Source organism: Artemia sp. Qi Xiang Cuo, chromosome 15, assembly GCF_049724085.1.
Source record: "Artemia sp. Qi Xiang Cuo chromosome 15, ASM4972408v1, whole genome shotgun sequence".
Lineage (NCBI taxonomy): Eukaryota > Metazoa > Arthropoda > Branchiopoda > Anostraca > Artemiidae > Artemia > Artemia sp. Qi Xiang Cuo.
The window spans coordinates 32,365,956-32,383,120 of record NC_142808.1 but is presented as its reverse complement, the minus strand read 5'-3'; the positions used below and the strand labels follow the sequence as shown (position 1 = coordinate 32,383,120).

General features: G+C 35.7%; 1 protein-coding gene across 1 annotated transcript; it reads right to left on the bottom strand.

The window, feature by feature from the left end:
- Positions 1 to 514: 514 nt before the first annotated feature.
- On the bottom strand, positions 515 to 16,702 carry LOC148943563 (ras-related protein Rab-11A-like). The gene is made up of 3 exons (XM_089101167.1): positions 16,640 to 16,702; positions 15,336 to 15,684; positions 515 to 3,823 (listed from the first exon to the last, which is right to left on the bottom strand). Exons 1-3 carry the CDS (start codon positions 16,700 to 16,702, stop codon positions 3,696 to 3,698), a joined length of 540 nt encoding a protein of 179 aa, XP_088957293.1. The 3' UTR covers positions 515 to 3,695.
- Positions 16,703 to 17,165: the final 463 nt, after the last annotated feature.

Below are 17,165 nucleotides of genomic sequence, written 5' to 3'. Positions count from 1 at the left end.
CTTTTTTAATCAAGAAAGCAAGTGTTAGGGTATGATTTCAATATCCCCTCTATCCCTATTTTGTCAGACACACTATCTTAAAGGGGAACTAGAAACTCAATTGCAATACCCTAGTGGTTAAAGCACAACAAATGAACCTAGAGGTCATTTGCAACTTGATTTCTTGAGTAAAAACTAATCTCGTTAAATTATGGGTCTTTTGAAGGCGAATTTTCGAAGTAAGGTTGGTAAATCCAACCTTGAAGTCTAAAAATTTGATAGAAGACATTCATCAATACACCAAGAGATAGGAAAAAGCAGGGCCATGAATGTACGATTAAACCCAAAGGAGAGTCAATAATCTTCTTTAACCTGTCGGTAAATATTTAAAATTTTAGTGAACTGAATAACCCAATGATCTTTGAGCATTCTTTCTTATCAACAACAAAACAATAGCTGGACCTTAGCATATCTTTGTTACATAAAGAATTCACAAACCATATGAATCACCTAGCAACAAGATAAAAACAGAAAAACCTCTTCAATCCATTTATTAATTCAAAAACGGAATACAGACAAAAACAATAAAACAGAACTCATTGAAATAATCCACTGCTTAAGTATGTTGAACTCAAATATTTACATTATTACACGCCATTTTCTGCAAACTATTTTCTAGTCTATACTCCGATAGAAACCTTAAGAAACGCAGAAGTTGAATACTACTCTATGCAATCTTTCTTATTGCTCAAAAATAAATTATACTCTAGATAAATTAACTGAAAAATAATGCATTAACTTCTATAAATAAGGCTCAAATATATTGATGTTAAGTTACAAAAAGGATGGCATACTGATTTTTTACAGAAATTTGATGAAACAAACCTAATGCCATATTGATGGTACCGTAAGATTTTTCCTTTCGAATTTGAAACTGAAACATAATTTCGAAAAAGATACTCTGGGAAGGCCTTAGTAGTTTATCTTCAACTAATCCTTCTAAGTCCGTCACTTTCTAAGAGAGGGCAGTAATTTTAGAGATAATCATATGTGTGCCATGAAAAGAGTAATCAAAGGTTTTTTTTCCGAGAGGGGGATCAAAACATCTTTCCGGGCCACAATTTTATGCAGAAAAATTCTTCAAACTGACCTTGAATTACGGGAGGTGCTGGATAGTCATGCAAAGCCCACATGTCAATGGCCTTAGATCAATGAATTAAGACATGCCACTATATAAATTCCGTAAACGTAATTAAAGCACAAAGTGAGAGATATAGTGACTATCGCACTTGGATGTTCAATATATATATATATATATATATATATATATATATATATATATATATATATAATTTATTGCCTAATTTATGGAAGCATTTAAGTTCAGAAAGCTCACTCATTGGGATATGTAGTGCCTGTCCTCTAAGAAATACAACTACTACTACTAGTGCCTGTCCTATAAGAAATACTATACTACCTAAAATACGGGTTTTTCCATTATATAGTAGGTGTTAAAGGCCTTTTCCATGGTTGACTCGTCTGAACTGTGATTCTGGCTACACTGTTACTCATCCAGTAAATCGAATTGTTCAAATTTGCTCCAAAAATTCAAGTACTTTAAATATACTGTACTCTATAAATCCGATAGATACTACATTAGAAGCAGATATGGTCGTGGAACAGCTTAATAAAAATGTAAAAAAATATATGCATATTTTTGATTTACACAGCAGGATAATTAAAGCTTAATTTCTTGCAAATTGATAACACACACAATCCATTATTCAAAAGACCTTAATGACTTCGTATTCATATGGCTGACGTTTTGAATATTGAATTCTATATTTAGCTTTAACTTGTCTGGACAGTTTGTGTTCGACTAAACTTTGAGGGCAAAGAGTTAGCTTCTAAGTAAGAAAGTAAACATACTCAGGATTTAATTTCAGGCGTTTTCTGAATAGAACATTTTCGATGACAGTCAAGTACAATGTGAAGGGGGATATTTGGAATCTGGCTCAAATCAAATAATAAAAAAGAAAAAAAAAATCTGAATTGTAAAACGCTGTATTGACTGGCTGATTAATTCTTTAGAGGATGACCTATTTTCCGAATCTAGAAATCTTTAAATTTTCCAGTACATAAACACGGAAGCACTTCTATTTTTTTAATGTAAAAAAAAAATACAATCGGCGCAACTCCTAGTGCAAATAAGTTAACAAACAAATAAGAGAGAAAAAAAAGACCAGTTCCAAAATAACCGGAATTCAAAGTCGTTAAATTCAAATATTTAAATTTAAATGTAAATAAAATCACAAAGAAACGTTTACCCACAACAATTTTTTACGGGGATGGTAATCCAACTTCTGAAAATACTCTACTTTTCCACATCATAAACATTAGAACTACCACGTTCCCACCCTTCAGGAAGGGCTGACCATACGCCCAATCAGGAGGTAGGGTCCCTTTTCTTAGGAGCGTCCAAACTTCCTTTTTAAATCAACACTGATGTACATGAAGACTTACTTATTTATCCTCTACATAAAAAACCGTTGATTTCCTCCTGTCCGTTTCAACAGATATGGACATTTCTTTTCGAAATTAAGTACAGATCCTGTCGATTATGTTAATCCAAAGATGATGAAGGAAAATTTAATCTGACATTTTTTTGGCAGGTAAAACGTTACGAATAAAAAGGAAGGACGGTTCCATCACAAAAAAAGACATAGTGAATACAAAGCCATCATTTTAAAGTTCCCAGCCCTACGAGAGAAAACTATAAATAATTGAATCTTATTCTTCAGGGCACTTGCATAGATTCTATTAGATGACGAATCTATGGTCGTTAAGTAAGTGCAAGGACTTTTGACACATATAGTAGGTTAGGTGCTAATAGCACACAGAAGATCGAAAAAACTACTTTCGAATATAGGCCCCTCTCTCCAGCTGTGCTTTTACGAAAGATAGACGCAAAGACGTAAGACCCAACACATGTTTTTGTTCTAGTTTAGTTGCCTCCCATCCATCAGTTTAAAGTGCATACAATTTCACTTCAAGATTGTTATCACGCAAGTGGTACAAAATTTTTCAAAACAGTCACTATGCTCCTTTAATTTGCTCAAAATTTGTGGCTAAACTTTATAAATGAAACAAAAATCCTTAGAGTTACGTAACTTGTAAAGCAATTGTTAAAACAACAGAAACAATATTCAAACATGTATGAAACGTTAAAGTCAGTCATGACCTTTGACCTATTTGACCACTGACAATTATTTTCAAATCCAGAAAGAAAGAACTTTTTGGCATAGAATTAGAATTGAATAGAATTAGATGAATATTCTTGAATATCTTAGAATAGAATTTGAATTGATATAGAATTTCGTAATACCTTTGGTAGGTAGTGTTTCCTTCTTTTCTTCCTCTATATATTGCTTTGAGCCATTATAATCTACGTCATGACTTGCCCAAAATCTTACAACTCTGACAAATTACTCTGTTATGTGCCAATTATGGTAAAAATCACCCCCTCCCCCTTTGAAAAAGAATAAAGATCATATCACTGGAATGCATTTTCTAAGAACTTAAAAAAGGAAAAACTGTCTTCAAGATACATTCCGGCAAAAAAAAAAAAAAAAAAAAAAAAAAAAAAAAAAAAAAAAAAGGGAAAAGGAAACATCCGTTAAAGCACCGTACGCTATATACAACTGAAACACATTTGGCTATTTACAGCAGTTGCTCTGAGGACTTTGATGATCATTGGTCTGCTGGATATGAATTGGGTTGATTCGCGATTCCTGACGGGGATCCGGCTCTTCAACTTGTCTCTGGGATACGATTCGATATATCTCTGAAATAAATACAAGATACGTTAGAAAAATTCCTCCAATTTAAAGTATTAATCAACAAATCGACCATTAATGAGCTAGTTTAATATTTGGTCCAAGAATCACTGCTAACTGTAAGAACAAAACGAAAAGACAATCCCTTCAAAATATTACATTTCCAAATACAGCATGACACTAACTCAGATCCGTTGAAGGTAATCTAGATAACTAAATTGGCAAATCCTTTCCTAGAAGATATTTCCATGTGCTATAATAATTTCTTGGATTTGATCCATTGTACATTGTATTACTTCTTTTCCAACGACCACTTTTGCTGGAATCTTAACTTAGTAAACAGGTCTATGGTTGCAAGCAATTTCTTGGTGACTTTCACTGCCTATTAGCTTTGCTGGTGAGATTTGACTGTAAAAAGAAGAAAAAGAAGCCCAAAACAATTAAACCTTTCCCTTCTTTATTTATGACACAAGATATAAAAGAAAACAAGACAAGAAACGTTTTTGTTTCGAATAAATATTTATAACGCCTTATATATGTTATGCAAGTGTTATGTGGAACTAAAAGCAAATCTTAATGTGAAACAAATCAATTTATAATACAAACGCAAAACACAAAACAACATACTAAGAAAAGTGTGGAAGTGTGAGAGAGAGGGTGATGGAGAGAAGGAGAGTGAGATAAGAAGATAAAAGAAGTTTTTTGACATGAGGTCTGATTCAAGTGAGTTTGAAGATAAAAAATTGAGCAAATTATAATATGAATCTGGAAAAAAATCTTTTTAAAAAGGGTAAAAAAAGGGCACAAGTGAAATACCATAAAACTACAACATTTAAACAGATTAAGATTTTTATAAGAGGGGACTGAGATGCCAAAATGTTTTTCAGGGCGTGATGTTTATGTTTTTAGGAGAGAATCCATTGAAAAATATAGCTTCTATAGAATACCCCCCCCCCCTCCCTTCCTACTGGTAAACATACGATATGCCATTTATGACAAGAAAAAGACACCAACCCATTTCAATAAAAAATAATAATAAAAAGTAAAATAATAGTATAACCATCTTTTTTAAGTAAACAGATTTACATAGAAGCTTTGTTTGATTCTAACATTGTCTGTTAACATAAATATGGCATTTATTTATGTTGAGAAGGAATTCGACAAAGACAATTAAAAACTAAACCGTCAACATAAATGTACCACACTCAAATTCTCTATCCTGCCTCCATGCTACATAAAACGAGCAAGGCTAAAAACTAGCCTACATGCTTAGCCCAAATATATCATAGGCAGCGCAATAGCGCTGCCTAAGTGAAGAACAATGTGGGCTCAATGTATTATTTTTTTTTCTTCTTCTTTCTCCATACCCGGGCACTTCGTATCGAAGGAGTTGTCGTAAAAACTTTGAAAAGGGTTCATTTGATTGGAAATTGGAGTGGCTTGGGCCCATTTTAATAGTCGAAAGTGATTGGAGGGCAACTAGCCCCCCCCACGCCCATCATTCCCCCAAACACATCCAATCAAAATTTTGAGATAGCCATTTTGTTCAGCGTAGTTGATTTCCAGATAGAAAATATGCTTTTGAGGACACTCCCGCACAACCCTCGGGGCAAGGATTTTAAGTTATGCCCTGAGGGCATACAAGAACGATGTTGGCACAATGTATCATTTACTTTTTTTTTCCTTTAGAGCAGGACACTTCGTAACGAAGAAGTTGTCATAGAAACTTCGAAAAGGGCTCATTCAATTGGAAATTGGAGTGGCTTGTGCCCTTTTTAATAGTCAAAAGTGATTGGAAGGCAACTAACACCCCTTCCACGCCCACCATTTCCCAAAACACATCCAATAAAATTATGAGATAGCCATTTTGTTAAGCGTAGTTGATTTCCAGATAGAATTTTTTTTTTTGAGAAGGACACTTCCCCACAGCCTTAAGGGCAAGGGTTGTAAGTTATGCCCTTGGGGCATTTAAGGTTTTTTATAGAAGGCGTTGTCATGGACACTTCAAAAAAGGCCCATTGAATTGGAAATTCAAAGGGCTAGTGCCCTTTTTAATAGTCGAAAGTGATTGGAGGGCAACTAGCCCCTCCACGCCCATTATTCCCCCAAACACATCGAAGCAAAATTTTGAGATAGCCTTTTTGTTCAGCATAGTTGATTTCCAGATAGAAAATAAATTTTTGAGGAGGAAATTCCCCCACAACCCTCGGGGCAAGGGTTTTAAGTTCTGCCCTGAGGGTATATAAGAATCATGTTGGCACAATGTATCATTTATTATTTTTGTATTTAAGAGCAGGGCTCTTTGCATCGAAGAAGATGGTAGAAGCTTCGAAAAGGGCTCATTTAATTGCAAATTGGAGTGTCTTGTTCACTTTTTAATATTCGAAAGTGATTGGAAGGCAATTAACACCCCTTCCACGCCCATCATTTCCCAAAACACATCCAATCAAAATTTTGAGATAACAATTTTTTTCAGCATAGTTGATTTCCAGGTAGAAATTATGTTTTTGAGGAGGACACTCCCCCACAGCCTTAAGGGCAAGGGTTGTAAGTTATGCCCTGGGGGCATATAAGGTTTTTATAGAAGGCGTTTTCGTAGAAACTTCAAAAAAAGCCCATTCGATCGAAAATTCAAAGGGCTAGTGCCCTTTTTAATAGTCAAAAGTGATTGGAGGGCAACTTGCCCCCCCCCCACGCCCATCATTCCCCCAAACACATCAAATCAAAATTTTGAGAAAGCCATTTTGTTCAGCGTAGTTGATTTCCAGATAGAAATTATTTTTTGAAGAGGACTCCCCCACAGCCTTCAGGGCCAGGGTTGTGAGTTATACCCTGGGTGCATATAAGGTTTTTATAGAAGGCGTTGTCGTAGAAACTTCAAAAAAGCTCATTCGTTTGAAAATTCAAAGGGCTAGTGCCCTTTTTAATAGTAGAAAGTGATTGGAGGGCAACTAACCCCTCTCTCACGCCCACCATTTCCCCAAACACATCCAATCAAAATTTTGAGATAGCCATTTTGTTCCACGCAGTTAAAGGTCCGGAAATTATAACTTTGAGCAGGACACTCTCCCCACAGTCTTCAGGGCAAAGGTTATAAGTTATACCCTGGGGGCATGTAAGTTTTTATTGAAATCTTTGTCGTAGAAACTTGAAAAAGGGCTCATTCGATTGGAAATTCAAAGGTCTAGTGCCCTTTTCAATAGTCGAAAGTGATTTGAGGGCAACTAGCCCTCCTCTCTCGCCCACCTTTTCCCCAAACATATACAATCAAATTTTTTAGATAGCCATTTTGTTCAGTGTTGTGGATTTCCAGATAGAAATTATGTTTTTGAGGAGGACATTCCCCCACAGCACTCAGGGCAAGGGTTGTAAGTCAATGCCCTGGGGGCATATAAGGATTTTATACAACACATCGTCGTAGAAACTTCAAAAAAGGCTCATTTGATTGAAAATTGAAATGGCTAGTGCCCTTTTTAATAGTTGAAAGTGAGTGGAAGGCAACTAACACCCCTTCCATGCCAACCATTTCCCCAAACATATCCAATCAAAATTATTAGATAGCCATTTTGTTCCACGCAGTTTAAAGTTCAGGAAATTATACCTTTGAGAAGGACACTCCCCCCACAATCTTCAGGGCAAGGATTATAAGTTACGCCCTGGGGGCATATAAGGTTTTTTTATTGAAATCTTTGTCGTAGAAACTTGAAAAAGGGCTCATTCGATTGGAATTTCAAAGGGCTAGTGCCCTTTTTAATAGACGAAAGTGATTTGAGGGGAACTAACCCCCTCTCACGCCCACCTTTTCCCCAAACACATCTACAGGGTTCGGACAGGTCGGTTCGTTTCAAATTATAGGCTCTGTCCTATTTTTATAGGAATTCCCGGGCCCAAATATAGGATTCGGAAGTCCTCGGGATCAGATATATGGTAGATGGCGTGGGATGCCTGGTAACATAAATTCGTCATTTCCCGTGTTTTTGCATTCATTTTTTTTTTTTTTTTTATTTCAAATACAAACTGCACAAATAGTAAAAAACATTAAAAAATCATATACACATACTGTGCCAACGATTGACTGATACAGGTAAAATATTTGGAATCACTCTTGCTGCTTCTTGGGCATCAATTTCGATATGAGATCAGTTTTTCTCTTTGCAAGAGACTGCTCCATTCTCGCAGATTCCGCCATCTGCTCTCTTTTACTTGTTCTGGACTTCACAGCTCCTTCGAGCAAAGAAACAGTTAAGGCAATGTCTATGAAACTCTTGGACTCGGCAGCCTTCTTCATTCTGTCGGTCGCTTCCTGAAGTAAAGTATCTGCTACTGTTCTCTTTTCTTGCTCTGATGCTCTAAGTTTTTTCCTTTTGCTTTCCAGGTCTTCTTTTCTTTCTTTTTGTCGTATAACTTCCTGCAACTTCCGCTTGCTGTCCTCTTCGAAAGCTGCTTTCTCCTTTTTAGACAGCTTTTCTTTTTTCTTTTCATCCAGATATTCTTGATACCGAGACCGTGCGGAACGTGCAAGATTCAACAGCTCTTTTGTAATAACAAACCGTTCTGGTTTTCCTCCATAAAGCCTCAACGTGTCATATACCATGAGTCTCGCCTCCAGAACGCGTTCAGACATCAAGGTATGGTCTTCACCGAGAATCCTACCAGAACGCGAGAAGCACCGTTCAACATATGTGTTGCCATGCGACAACGTCGGCACCGCTTTGATAAACCTGGTAAATTCTAGGTGCTTAGTGTCCCCACACTCATTCCTTAGTCCAAAATACTGGGTCCAAGAATGAGCGATCAGAGTAATGTCCTCACGGGGTCCAGTTTCCGTTCGAAAAAGCAGCCACTCAGCCTGGTCGACGTCTGAGCTTACTCCAATCGCAATCTCGCGTGCCATAACCGCTATGTCTGAAATGTTTCTTGAATCTTTCATATTGATTGGACTCAAACAGCGTAAAGCCTCTAGAAAACCATCCTTTTCCAGAGGACATTTGTTCAAAATATGGCGAATACCCGCAATAAAATATTTTCATAGATTGACATAGAAAATGGCCTTGTCTTTCAGTGTTGCTTTCTCACCGAAAGCTTGTTCCACATTTTCTGTAATTATGGGCTTTTCTGCCAATTTTCAGCAAGGTTCTACATTTCTGGTGTGAAATTTTCAGTCTCAGTCATGAAATCTGGAGTAAAGACCCGTTCGCAAAGCGTCACAACTAGTCTTTTGATCTCTGAGTGCAGAACATGAATGAGAGGCTCTTCTTTCTGGAACAGTTGGATGAAAATCATGATCAGTTCTGCTGAGGCTAGAACAAACTCTAGAGTTGGGCCTTCATCGTCGCACTTTTGATATAAGCCACAATCTTCAGAAATTTGGGAGTGGACAAAAGATTCTTCAGTTTTTTCTCTCTCGGTACGAAGTTCAGGAAGTACTCTAAAATTGCTGGCCACTGCTGCATGATTCTAGCGAGGGCACGCCCGATCGTCAGCCATCGGTTTGGGACATGCTTCATGAAAGCATTCTCTGGCACTCCCACTTTCTTTTGGTACTTTCGATAGTCTTCACAAAGTGCAGGCCAGCCGTCAAAAATGAATGCACAAGAATAACAAAATCGGAACTTTCTTCTCCGAACACCTGAAGACCTTTCAAGAAAGCGTTATGAATTATATGGATGTTGCAAGTACCAATGTTCAACATTCCCTTTCCCATCACTTTCTTTTTTTCGGCATTGAACTTGTTCCAAACGCTTTTGTTGAAGTTTGGTCCGTCACTACCAAGCATGATCAGTTTTTCAAGTAGCAGCTGATTCTGTTGAATGGCTGACATAATCTTCCTATACAGGTCATCCCTTGTCGCGTGGCCCATAAAACTTGTGCATAAATGTCTGCTGTGGATTTCGTTTCCGTATGAGGACCCATATCGAACACGTATCTGTAACTCTTTCATACCAGCGTTGTTGGTTGTCTCGTCATATTCTAGTACAAAATTTGACTGAATGTTCTTCACAAGCATTTGCTTACAGTAAGGATGCAGCGCATCGGTGATCAGATACGTGAGTTTCTTCGTACATAGGGACATTCCGTCGGGGATCTTACCAGGGAACATCGCATGGAAGGTTGCAACAATATGGTCTGAAGAGTCAGTAGACATGGAACTTTGTACCGTCTGAAGTGCCCATACTAACTCAGCTTTATAAGCTGCATCACGCTCGCAAAACATGTTTGTACCAACTAATGGTTTATCCTTGGTTGTTTCATCAACTCGAGATTGTCCGGTCAGGTGAAGCTGTAGTGGATGTAGGTGAGCAGTAACTGCAGCTTTGTGTTCTACGGATCACATATGTTGGTTTAGCTGAGCAGCCCCAGTTGTGCAACCCAGATTTTTCGAGCACACTTTTCAAAAGAATGAGTACTGGTCGTTCCCAGTCTTACATTATTCGCCAATCTTTCTACCGCTGCAATCCGTTTTAACAAGCCATGAACTATTGAACTTGGTAGGCCCCATACTTAATTTACCAAGCATTACCTGGAAAATAGCTTCCCGCGATTAAAAGGCCATAAAAAGAAAAATGTGGATATGTCCGAAACTGGGCCGTATTCGCATCAGCTTTTTATAGCGCTCAGCCAGGAAACGCATAAGTCGCAAGAACTCGCAGTCTCAGTAAGCAGAGATTGCTAGCCTATATACTGATCTTCGCTCATTTCGGACAGGCCCAACATGACAAAAAACAAAACATAGGCTACTAAGTCAACACAACAGCATAGCCCAGGCAGAAGCAGCTTACTAATTTCAGCACAAAGCATTAGTTAAGTTCAAACATCTCAACAGTTGTAATTAATTATCGATTTACACCGAAAGACAGCACAGTCTACAAGCAGAGTCAAAAACAAAGAAAAGCACATCTTGGCTTACTTAACGAGCAGTGAAAATTGCAAATCATGAGCTATGTTCTTGGTGCTCTTCAGCCGAAAATGTAGGAATAATAGGATTTTAGCAAAAATATAGGCATTTTATAGGAGTGCATTAAAATATAGGAATTTATTGGAATTTATAGGCGAGTCCGAACCCTGCATCTAATCAAAATTTTTAGATAACCCTTTTATTCAACGTAGTTGAAAGCTCTGGAAATTAGGTCTTAGAGGATGACAACCACCCTCACAGCCCTTAGCGTAAGGGTTGTAATTTATACCCTGGGGGCATATAAGGTGTTTATAGGAAGTGTTATCGTAGAAACAAAAAAAGGGATTATTCGATTGGAAATCGAAAGGCCTAGTCCCCTTTTTAATAGTCGAAAGTGATTGGAAGGCTTGATATTTTTATAGTAAAGATCGATGTGGGTATAATTCATTATTTTTTGTTGTTGTTGTTTAGACCAGGGCACTTTGTATCGAAGGAGTTGTCGTAGGAACTTCGAAAAGGGCTCATTCGATTAAAAATAGTATTCCCTTTGTAATAGTCAAAAGTGATTGGAGGGAAACTAATCCCCCTCCCACGCCCACTCTCCCATTTGACTTTATGTTTAAAAACTAAATGTTGCCATAAGATTAAATCAAAATGCACTGTGTTAATGTTAATTCCCAATAAGGCATCTCAGCAATATCCCAAGAACGACTGAGGGTATTATGCTCAAGCTTTCGGGGCTGCTCTAGCCCCGAAAATAACCGAGTCAAACTCAAAACGAGCAGAAATTAACATAATTTGGACTCAAAACCCCTATGCCTTCCCAAGGCCTGAAAAAAATGCAAATGAATGTGCATTGTCAGTTTAATATACATATACTGATATTTAGTAATCAAAAAGTTAATATTATTTGATTTATTAAAGTTATAAATGTAAAAACATATATATTTTTTTCAGTAAAGTGCAAATTATGTTCTGGCCTTGGGAAGGCAAAGGGTGTTTTAAACCCATCTCATGTTAATTTCTGCTCGTTTTGAGTTTGACTCAGTTATTTATTGTAATTTCTGTTCGTTTTGGGTTTCATTTATTTATCGATGCTGATTTGTGGTAGTTTCACAGTTGGTAGATTATTTGATTTTATTTTGCTCATTTTTTGTTTAATAGAGTTCTTTACTTTTCTTTGAAAAACTTATTTTGTGGAAAAAGTTTTTTTTATTAATTATTTCAAATAAGTGGGTGGGAAGATATTTATATAATGTAATGAGTTGTATATGCGGATTCTGATTTCTTTTGGGAAAGAATATTTACCTACTATTATCTCCCAATGGCTGTTTGAACCCACCACGGATCTAATTTTGACAGTAAAGATTTTTTAAAATGTCCTAGGAATTGAACTGTCACAAAATCATTTTTTCTGTTGCATAATCCACAACGCAATAGGGCCAGTGAAAAACGGTTAAAGCCTTAAAATTAATTTTAGCTGATACTGACAGAAATCTAGCCCAAAGTCTTTGATTTTGATTAGATCCAACCCTCAACTTCTTAATTAGCCTAAAATGAGCCATTCTTGTATAGCACTTCCAAAACTAAGAAAGTAGGATATATTTGAGAGAAACATAACCTTTTCATTCTCTCAGAAGATTTAAATAAAACACAACTGGTACCAGTCAAGATCTTTCAACAAAATTTTCATTTTTATCGCCTCCAGTTAAACAACTTGATGAATTAAAACAAACATACTATTTTCTTTTATGAAGCTTAAACTCCGTTTACTTTAAGTAAGTCGGGAGGTTTATTATTATTACTACAAACTTTATACCACACATTAAATGCTCAGCTTACTTAGAATTTGGCTGGCTTTTGGTACATATTTTTTTTAATATTCTTTGAGCTTTTGGTGTGGAGGGTTTAAAAAGAATAATCGAAGTGAAAATTGCTTTAATCTATACTCTATTACTAGTAGGTAATCTACTTCTATTAAAGAATTTATAATACAACTAGCTTTAAGACAAATTTCATTTACAATTTTTTCTTTTTTAGTATAACTTGGCTTAATTAATCTTTCAATCCAAAAATTATCTCTAGATATTTAACTTTAGAGTAGATGGAAGTCTACTGATTAAAAATTTATCAATGACAACTCGTCCTATGTCGAAAATAATGAAAAAAAAAAAAAATACAACAAATCTTTAGTCCTTCTCTTTCTTGTGTTAAGATTTATTGGATCTGTAGATCAGTAGGTACTAACTTTATTTAAGATATGGTACCTTAGTTCACGCTAGTATAAGTCTGGTCAAGCACACCGCACTCGACGTACCAAACCCTTAAACCGTCTTTTCAATAGCCCTAGGCCGATAGGCTATATAAGAATTTTCATTTAAAAACATTCTTGCTTTATTTAGGCCACAAGTTCTGCTCTGCAACACAAAGTGGCGGAAATCCGCACTTTGCTTTAACAAGATTTGATATATATATATATATATATATATATATATATATATATATATATATATATATATGTATATATGTATATATATATGGACAGTTTGAAGTCAGAAAACAATTCTTTCTAGGTATATGGCCACTAAATAATTACAAAAGAATATCGAGTTATTAAGGAATATTGTTAACTATGAAAAAAAAAAAAAAAAAAAAAAAAAAAAAAAAAAAAAAAAAAAAAAAAAAAAATGTTTTTTCCTAGTGTTAAGTGTTTTTTTTCAATGGCCATTTTTCCAAGTATTAAGTACTATTATTAGGTTAATTTAGGGTTTCATTTAAGTGTTTTATGATCATTGCTGATCAAAGTTTATGTTATTTGTGCCTTTCATTTATGTTATTTTACTGTGTTCAAGGCCGTATATTTGGCTTTAAAATACAAAATTTCAATGGGGAAGTTTCAATATGGGGGGGGGAGGGGAGCCATAATCCCCTGGAAACCAGGGATATAAAGCAATTATGAGGCAACCAAAGCAAAGGGAGCAGAGTAGAGGAAAACCATGGAAGCATAACAGAAAATTGAAAAAAGTTTGTGGATCCATGGTTGACTATCTGCCAATAGGTTTTGATCCTTAGTAATGGCAATGAGTTCCAATTTGTGACTGAATGACCCCTTTCCATTTACCACAAACATTAAATCCAGTACTTCCACCATGCAGCATTACCTCCTCTGCAACTGGGAAGCATAAGATACAGTTCTTTGATACTTTTGAATTGGTTTGGCTTGTCAGAATTTTCTATTGATTGAAAATTCGTCCTCTTTAGGACAAAATTATAGTTCGTTGCATAACATGGCAGAAAACAACACTTTCACACAGCACAATCTGTATGGTCACTTAAGAGCCTGAGAACTTTTACTTTAAGTTCAAATGAGCTCTCTCCCAATGTTCTAAGACATTCGGTTTCATGCATTCACCCTTGGGAAAAACAAAATAAATAAACATGTATCCAAGATCTTTCTTCTAAAAAAGCTATCTGATGCAATTTTCGTTATCATTGCTTGCTAATTCCGAGGTGCTTCCCCCCTTTTTTTGAAAATCAGACAAATTTTCTCAGATTTGTAGCTATTGGTGGGTAACAATAAACTGAATGAAATTTATAAACTTGGAATAAAAATGAAAATCCAATTTTGTTGATACGTCAATTGTCATCAAAATTCAGCTTTTAGAATTTTGGTGAATATTGGCCCCAGTTGCTCTTTACTTGTGTTTGTTACCATGAATAGTTGGTAAGATTTCCTTATAAGCAATTTTATTTGAACCTGATTATTTTTTTCAGTTGAATTTGTTTATTGAAAAAAGAGGGATAGTTTGATAGCTGGATAGCAAGTTTAAATTTAGTTTTTCTTTCACTATTCTGTTATTTTCTTAAATATCTGAAGATTTCGGTTTGATGGGGAGAATTGTCCTATTGTGAAAAAGGTATGTTTTACATGGCCATTATAAAATCAAAACATAGCATCTATGCAGGGAGGGTGAGATTTGAGTGCGGGCCCTTAGAAATATTAAGATCTTGGCAAAACCCTACTTTAGGGGCTTTTGAGGTCTTGGAAAGTTTTTGATCTAGGGCAGGTAAATGACGCTTCCAGGAACGGAATTAGGAAAAAAATGTTCTTTTTGTTACAAATAAAAAAGAACTTGCTAGTCATTTATTTGTCAAAAAACGTAAAATTTTTGCAAATACAAATAATGCGGGGAAATTGGAAAACTTTGCAAAATTAACCCGCAAGGGTTACTAATTTTTCAAGGGCAATCCTGATTTTTGAGACTCCATTAAACTAGGTAATATAGCACCAGAGTCTGGAGAGCTTATGGTTAAACAAATTCCAACATAACATCTGAATTTCAGATAAGTGAGATGAAGACCTGGTCTTGCTATAAGCAAGCAACACTAGGCTAAATAAGAAAACAAAATACAAAGAGAATCAGCCAAAAAAAAAGTCGAGATGGCCTTAATCAAGTCTACTCTACCTAGCAGCTTGAATTCCCTTCCCAAAAGCCTTTAGATTTTTTCAGGAATACCCATACTGATTTTACAGCTTTTTGTTGAGCACACGAGTGACCATTTTACAAAATGGGAGGATTTTGTGAACAGCCAAGAAGTCTCTTATTTACAACAGATATCCATACCTGTCAGAATATTTTGGAAGGCAGATTCTACATTTGTTGAATCCAATGCCGATGTTTCAATGAAGGATAAACGATTGGCTTCTGCAAATGCTCTAGCCTCATCAGTAGGTACACTGCGCAAATGTCTAAGATCACTTTTATTACCAACAAGCATAATAACTATATTTTGATCAGCATGGTCACGCAACTCCTTCAACCACCTCTCTACATTTTCATAGGTTAGTTGCTTGGCAATATCATAGACAAGTAAAGCTCCCACAGCACCACGATAATAGGCTGAGGTGATTGCTCTGTACCTCTCCTGTCCAGCTGTGTCCCATATTTGAGCTTTTATAGTTTTTCCATCAACCTGAAATGAATAATTACAATATTAAATGGACAAAATGAACTGAGCACTCAGGAAGTTTGGCAAGTCGATGGTTCAAACCAGTAAAAATGAAAAATCATTCATAGATCTACATTATTAATATTTAATATCTAATTAATTTTATATCAAGTTCATTTACTTATTTTCATGCATTGGTTTACTGATGTATTGAATTGATACATGCATCATCCATTGATTCTTTTTCCAGTGAAAAGTTTGATATGAAATTGAAGAATTTAAAATTTGATAATATACATAACCCAAGTTTTTCTCTCTATATGCATAGACTGTAAGTTGCAATTAAGCATAGGTGATATTTTAGATTTTTGCTAATAAAACACAAAAAGTAGTCACACAGCAGAAGAGTGCAGGCATGTGTTTCATGATTTGTCTTGATAAATTCAATCCTCAACCATGACACTGTTACGCACTAGCAAAGAACCAGAAAATCAGCACCAGATTTAAATTAATACTAACAATTACATTTCAGCCAATAGATCCCAGAACCCAACACAGCTGCACACACATCCCTGCCCATATATGTTTAGAGCTTCTGTCTTTAGCCGTTCCCATTAAATGTCCTTTAGACCCTTTCTTAACACCTGTTCTCACCCTATTTGGAGACAATTACCGTGGCTTCAAGCCTTTTAATATTAGTTCAATGACTTATCTTCCTATTCTTCTTGCTAAATTCCCCATCTTTACGGTTACTGAAGCTACCCCCTTGACTGCATTTTTTGTTACCAAACACCACCTTTCCCTCCTCATTTATTCCTAATCTAAGCCACTCAGTCTACTTAACAGTAATTTTTGAACCTACACTTGCAGCTTGAACTCCCAAAAACATTAGAAATTCATTCATTTTGCTAAAAATTTTGTCTTGGTTATTCCAATCACCTGCAAATCTAAGTCTTAAGGAAGTACTTATCTGGTATACCAGCCTGAATACAACTGAATCAAATCCCTGTTCATAAAACTGAGGACTAAGACGTTTAATCATTTAGACACTTCCTAATTTTTAATTCGAGTGTGAAAATTGGTTCAAAATGTATGGCACTTAATGCACCTTTTACTGAGACATCAAGGGAAAACCAATGGCGATAAGTTTTCTCGTCTGTTTATGAGTCAAATATGGTTTCAGTCTAAACATAAAAGTGTTTCATTTTCAGGTAGTGCACTTTGTTATTTTCCTATTGAGTGTCAGGGTGAATGTGTCACTCAGACATCCCCTAGAGGATGATTTGACATTCGATATTCCCCAATGACAATTCTTTCAGTCAGTTCCTATATAAGGCATTTGCAACTGATACAACACTAATCATTTTAAAATAGGTTATCTTGACGGTGTTGAAACTATTAAAAAACAAAAAACCGATTTTTTTTTGCTTTTGAAAAAGCAAGAGAAAATAGCTATTACATAAATACATAACCTTGTCCATTTTCTTAAAAAAAAAGAAAAAGAA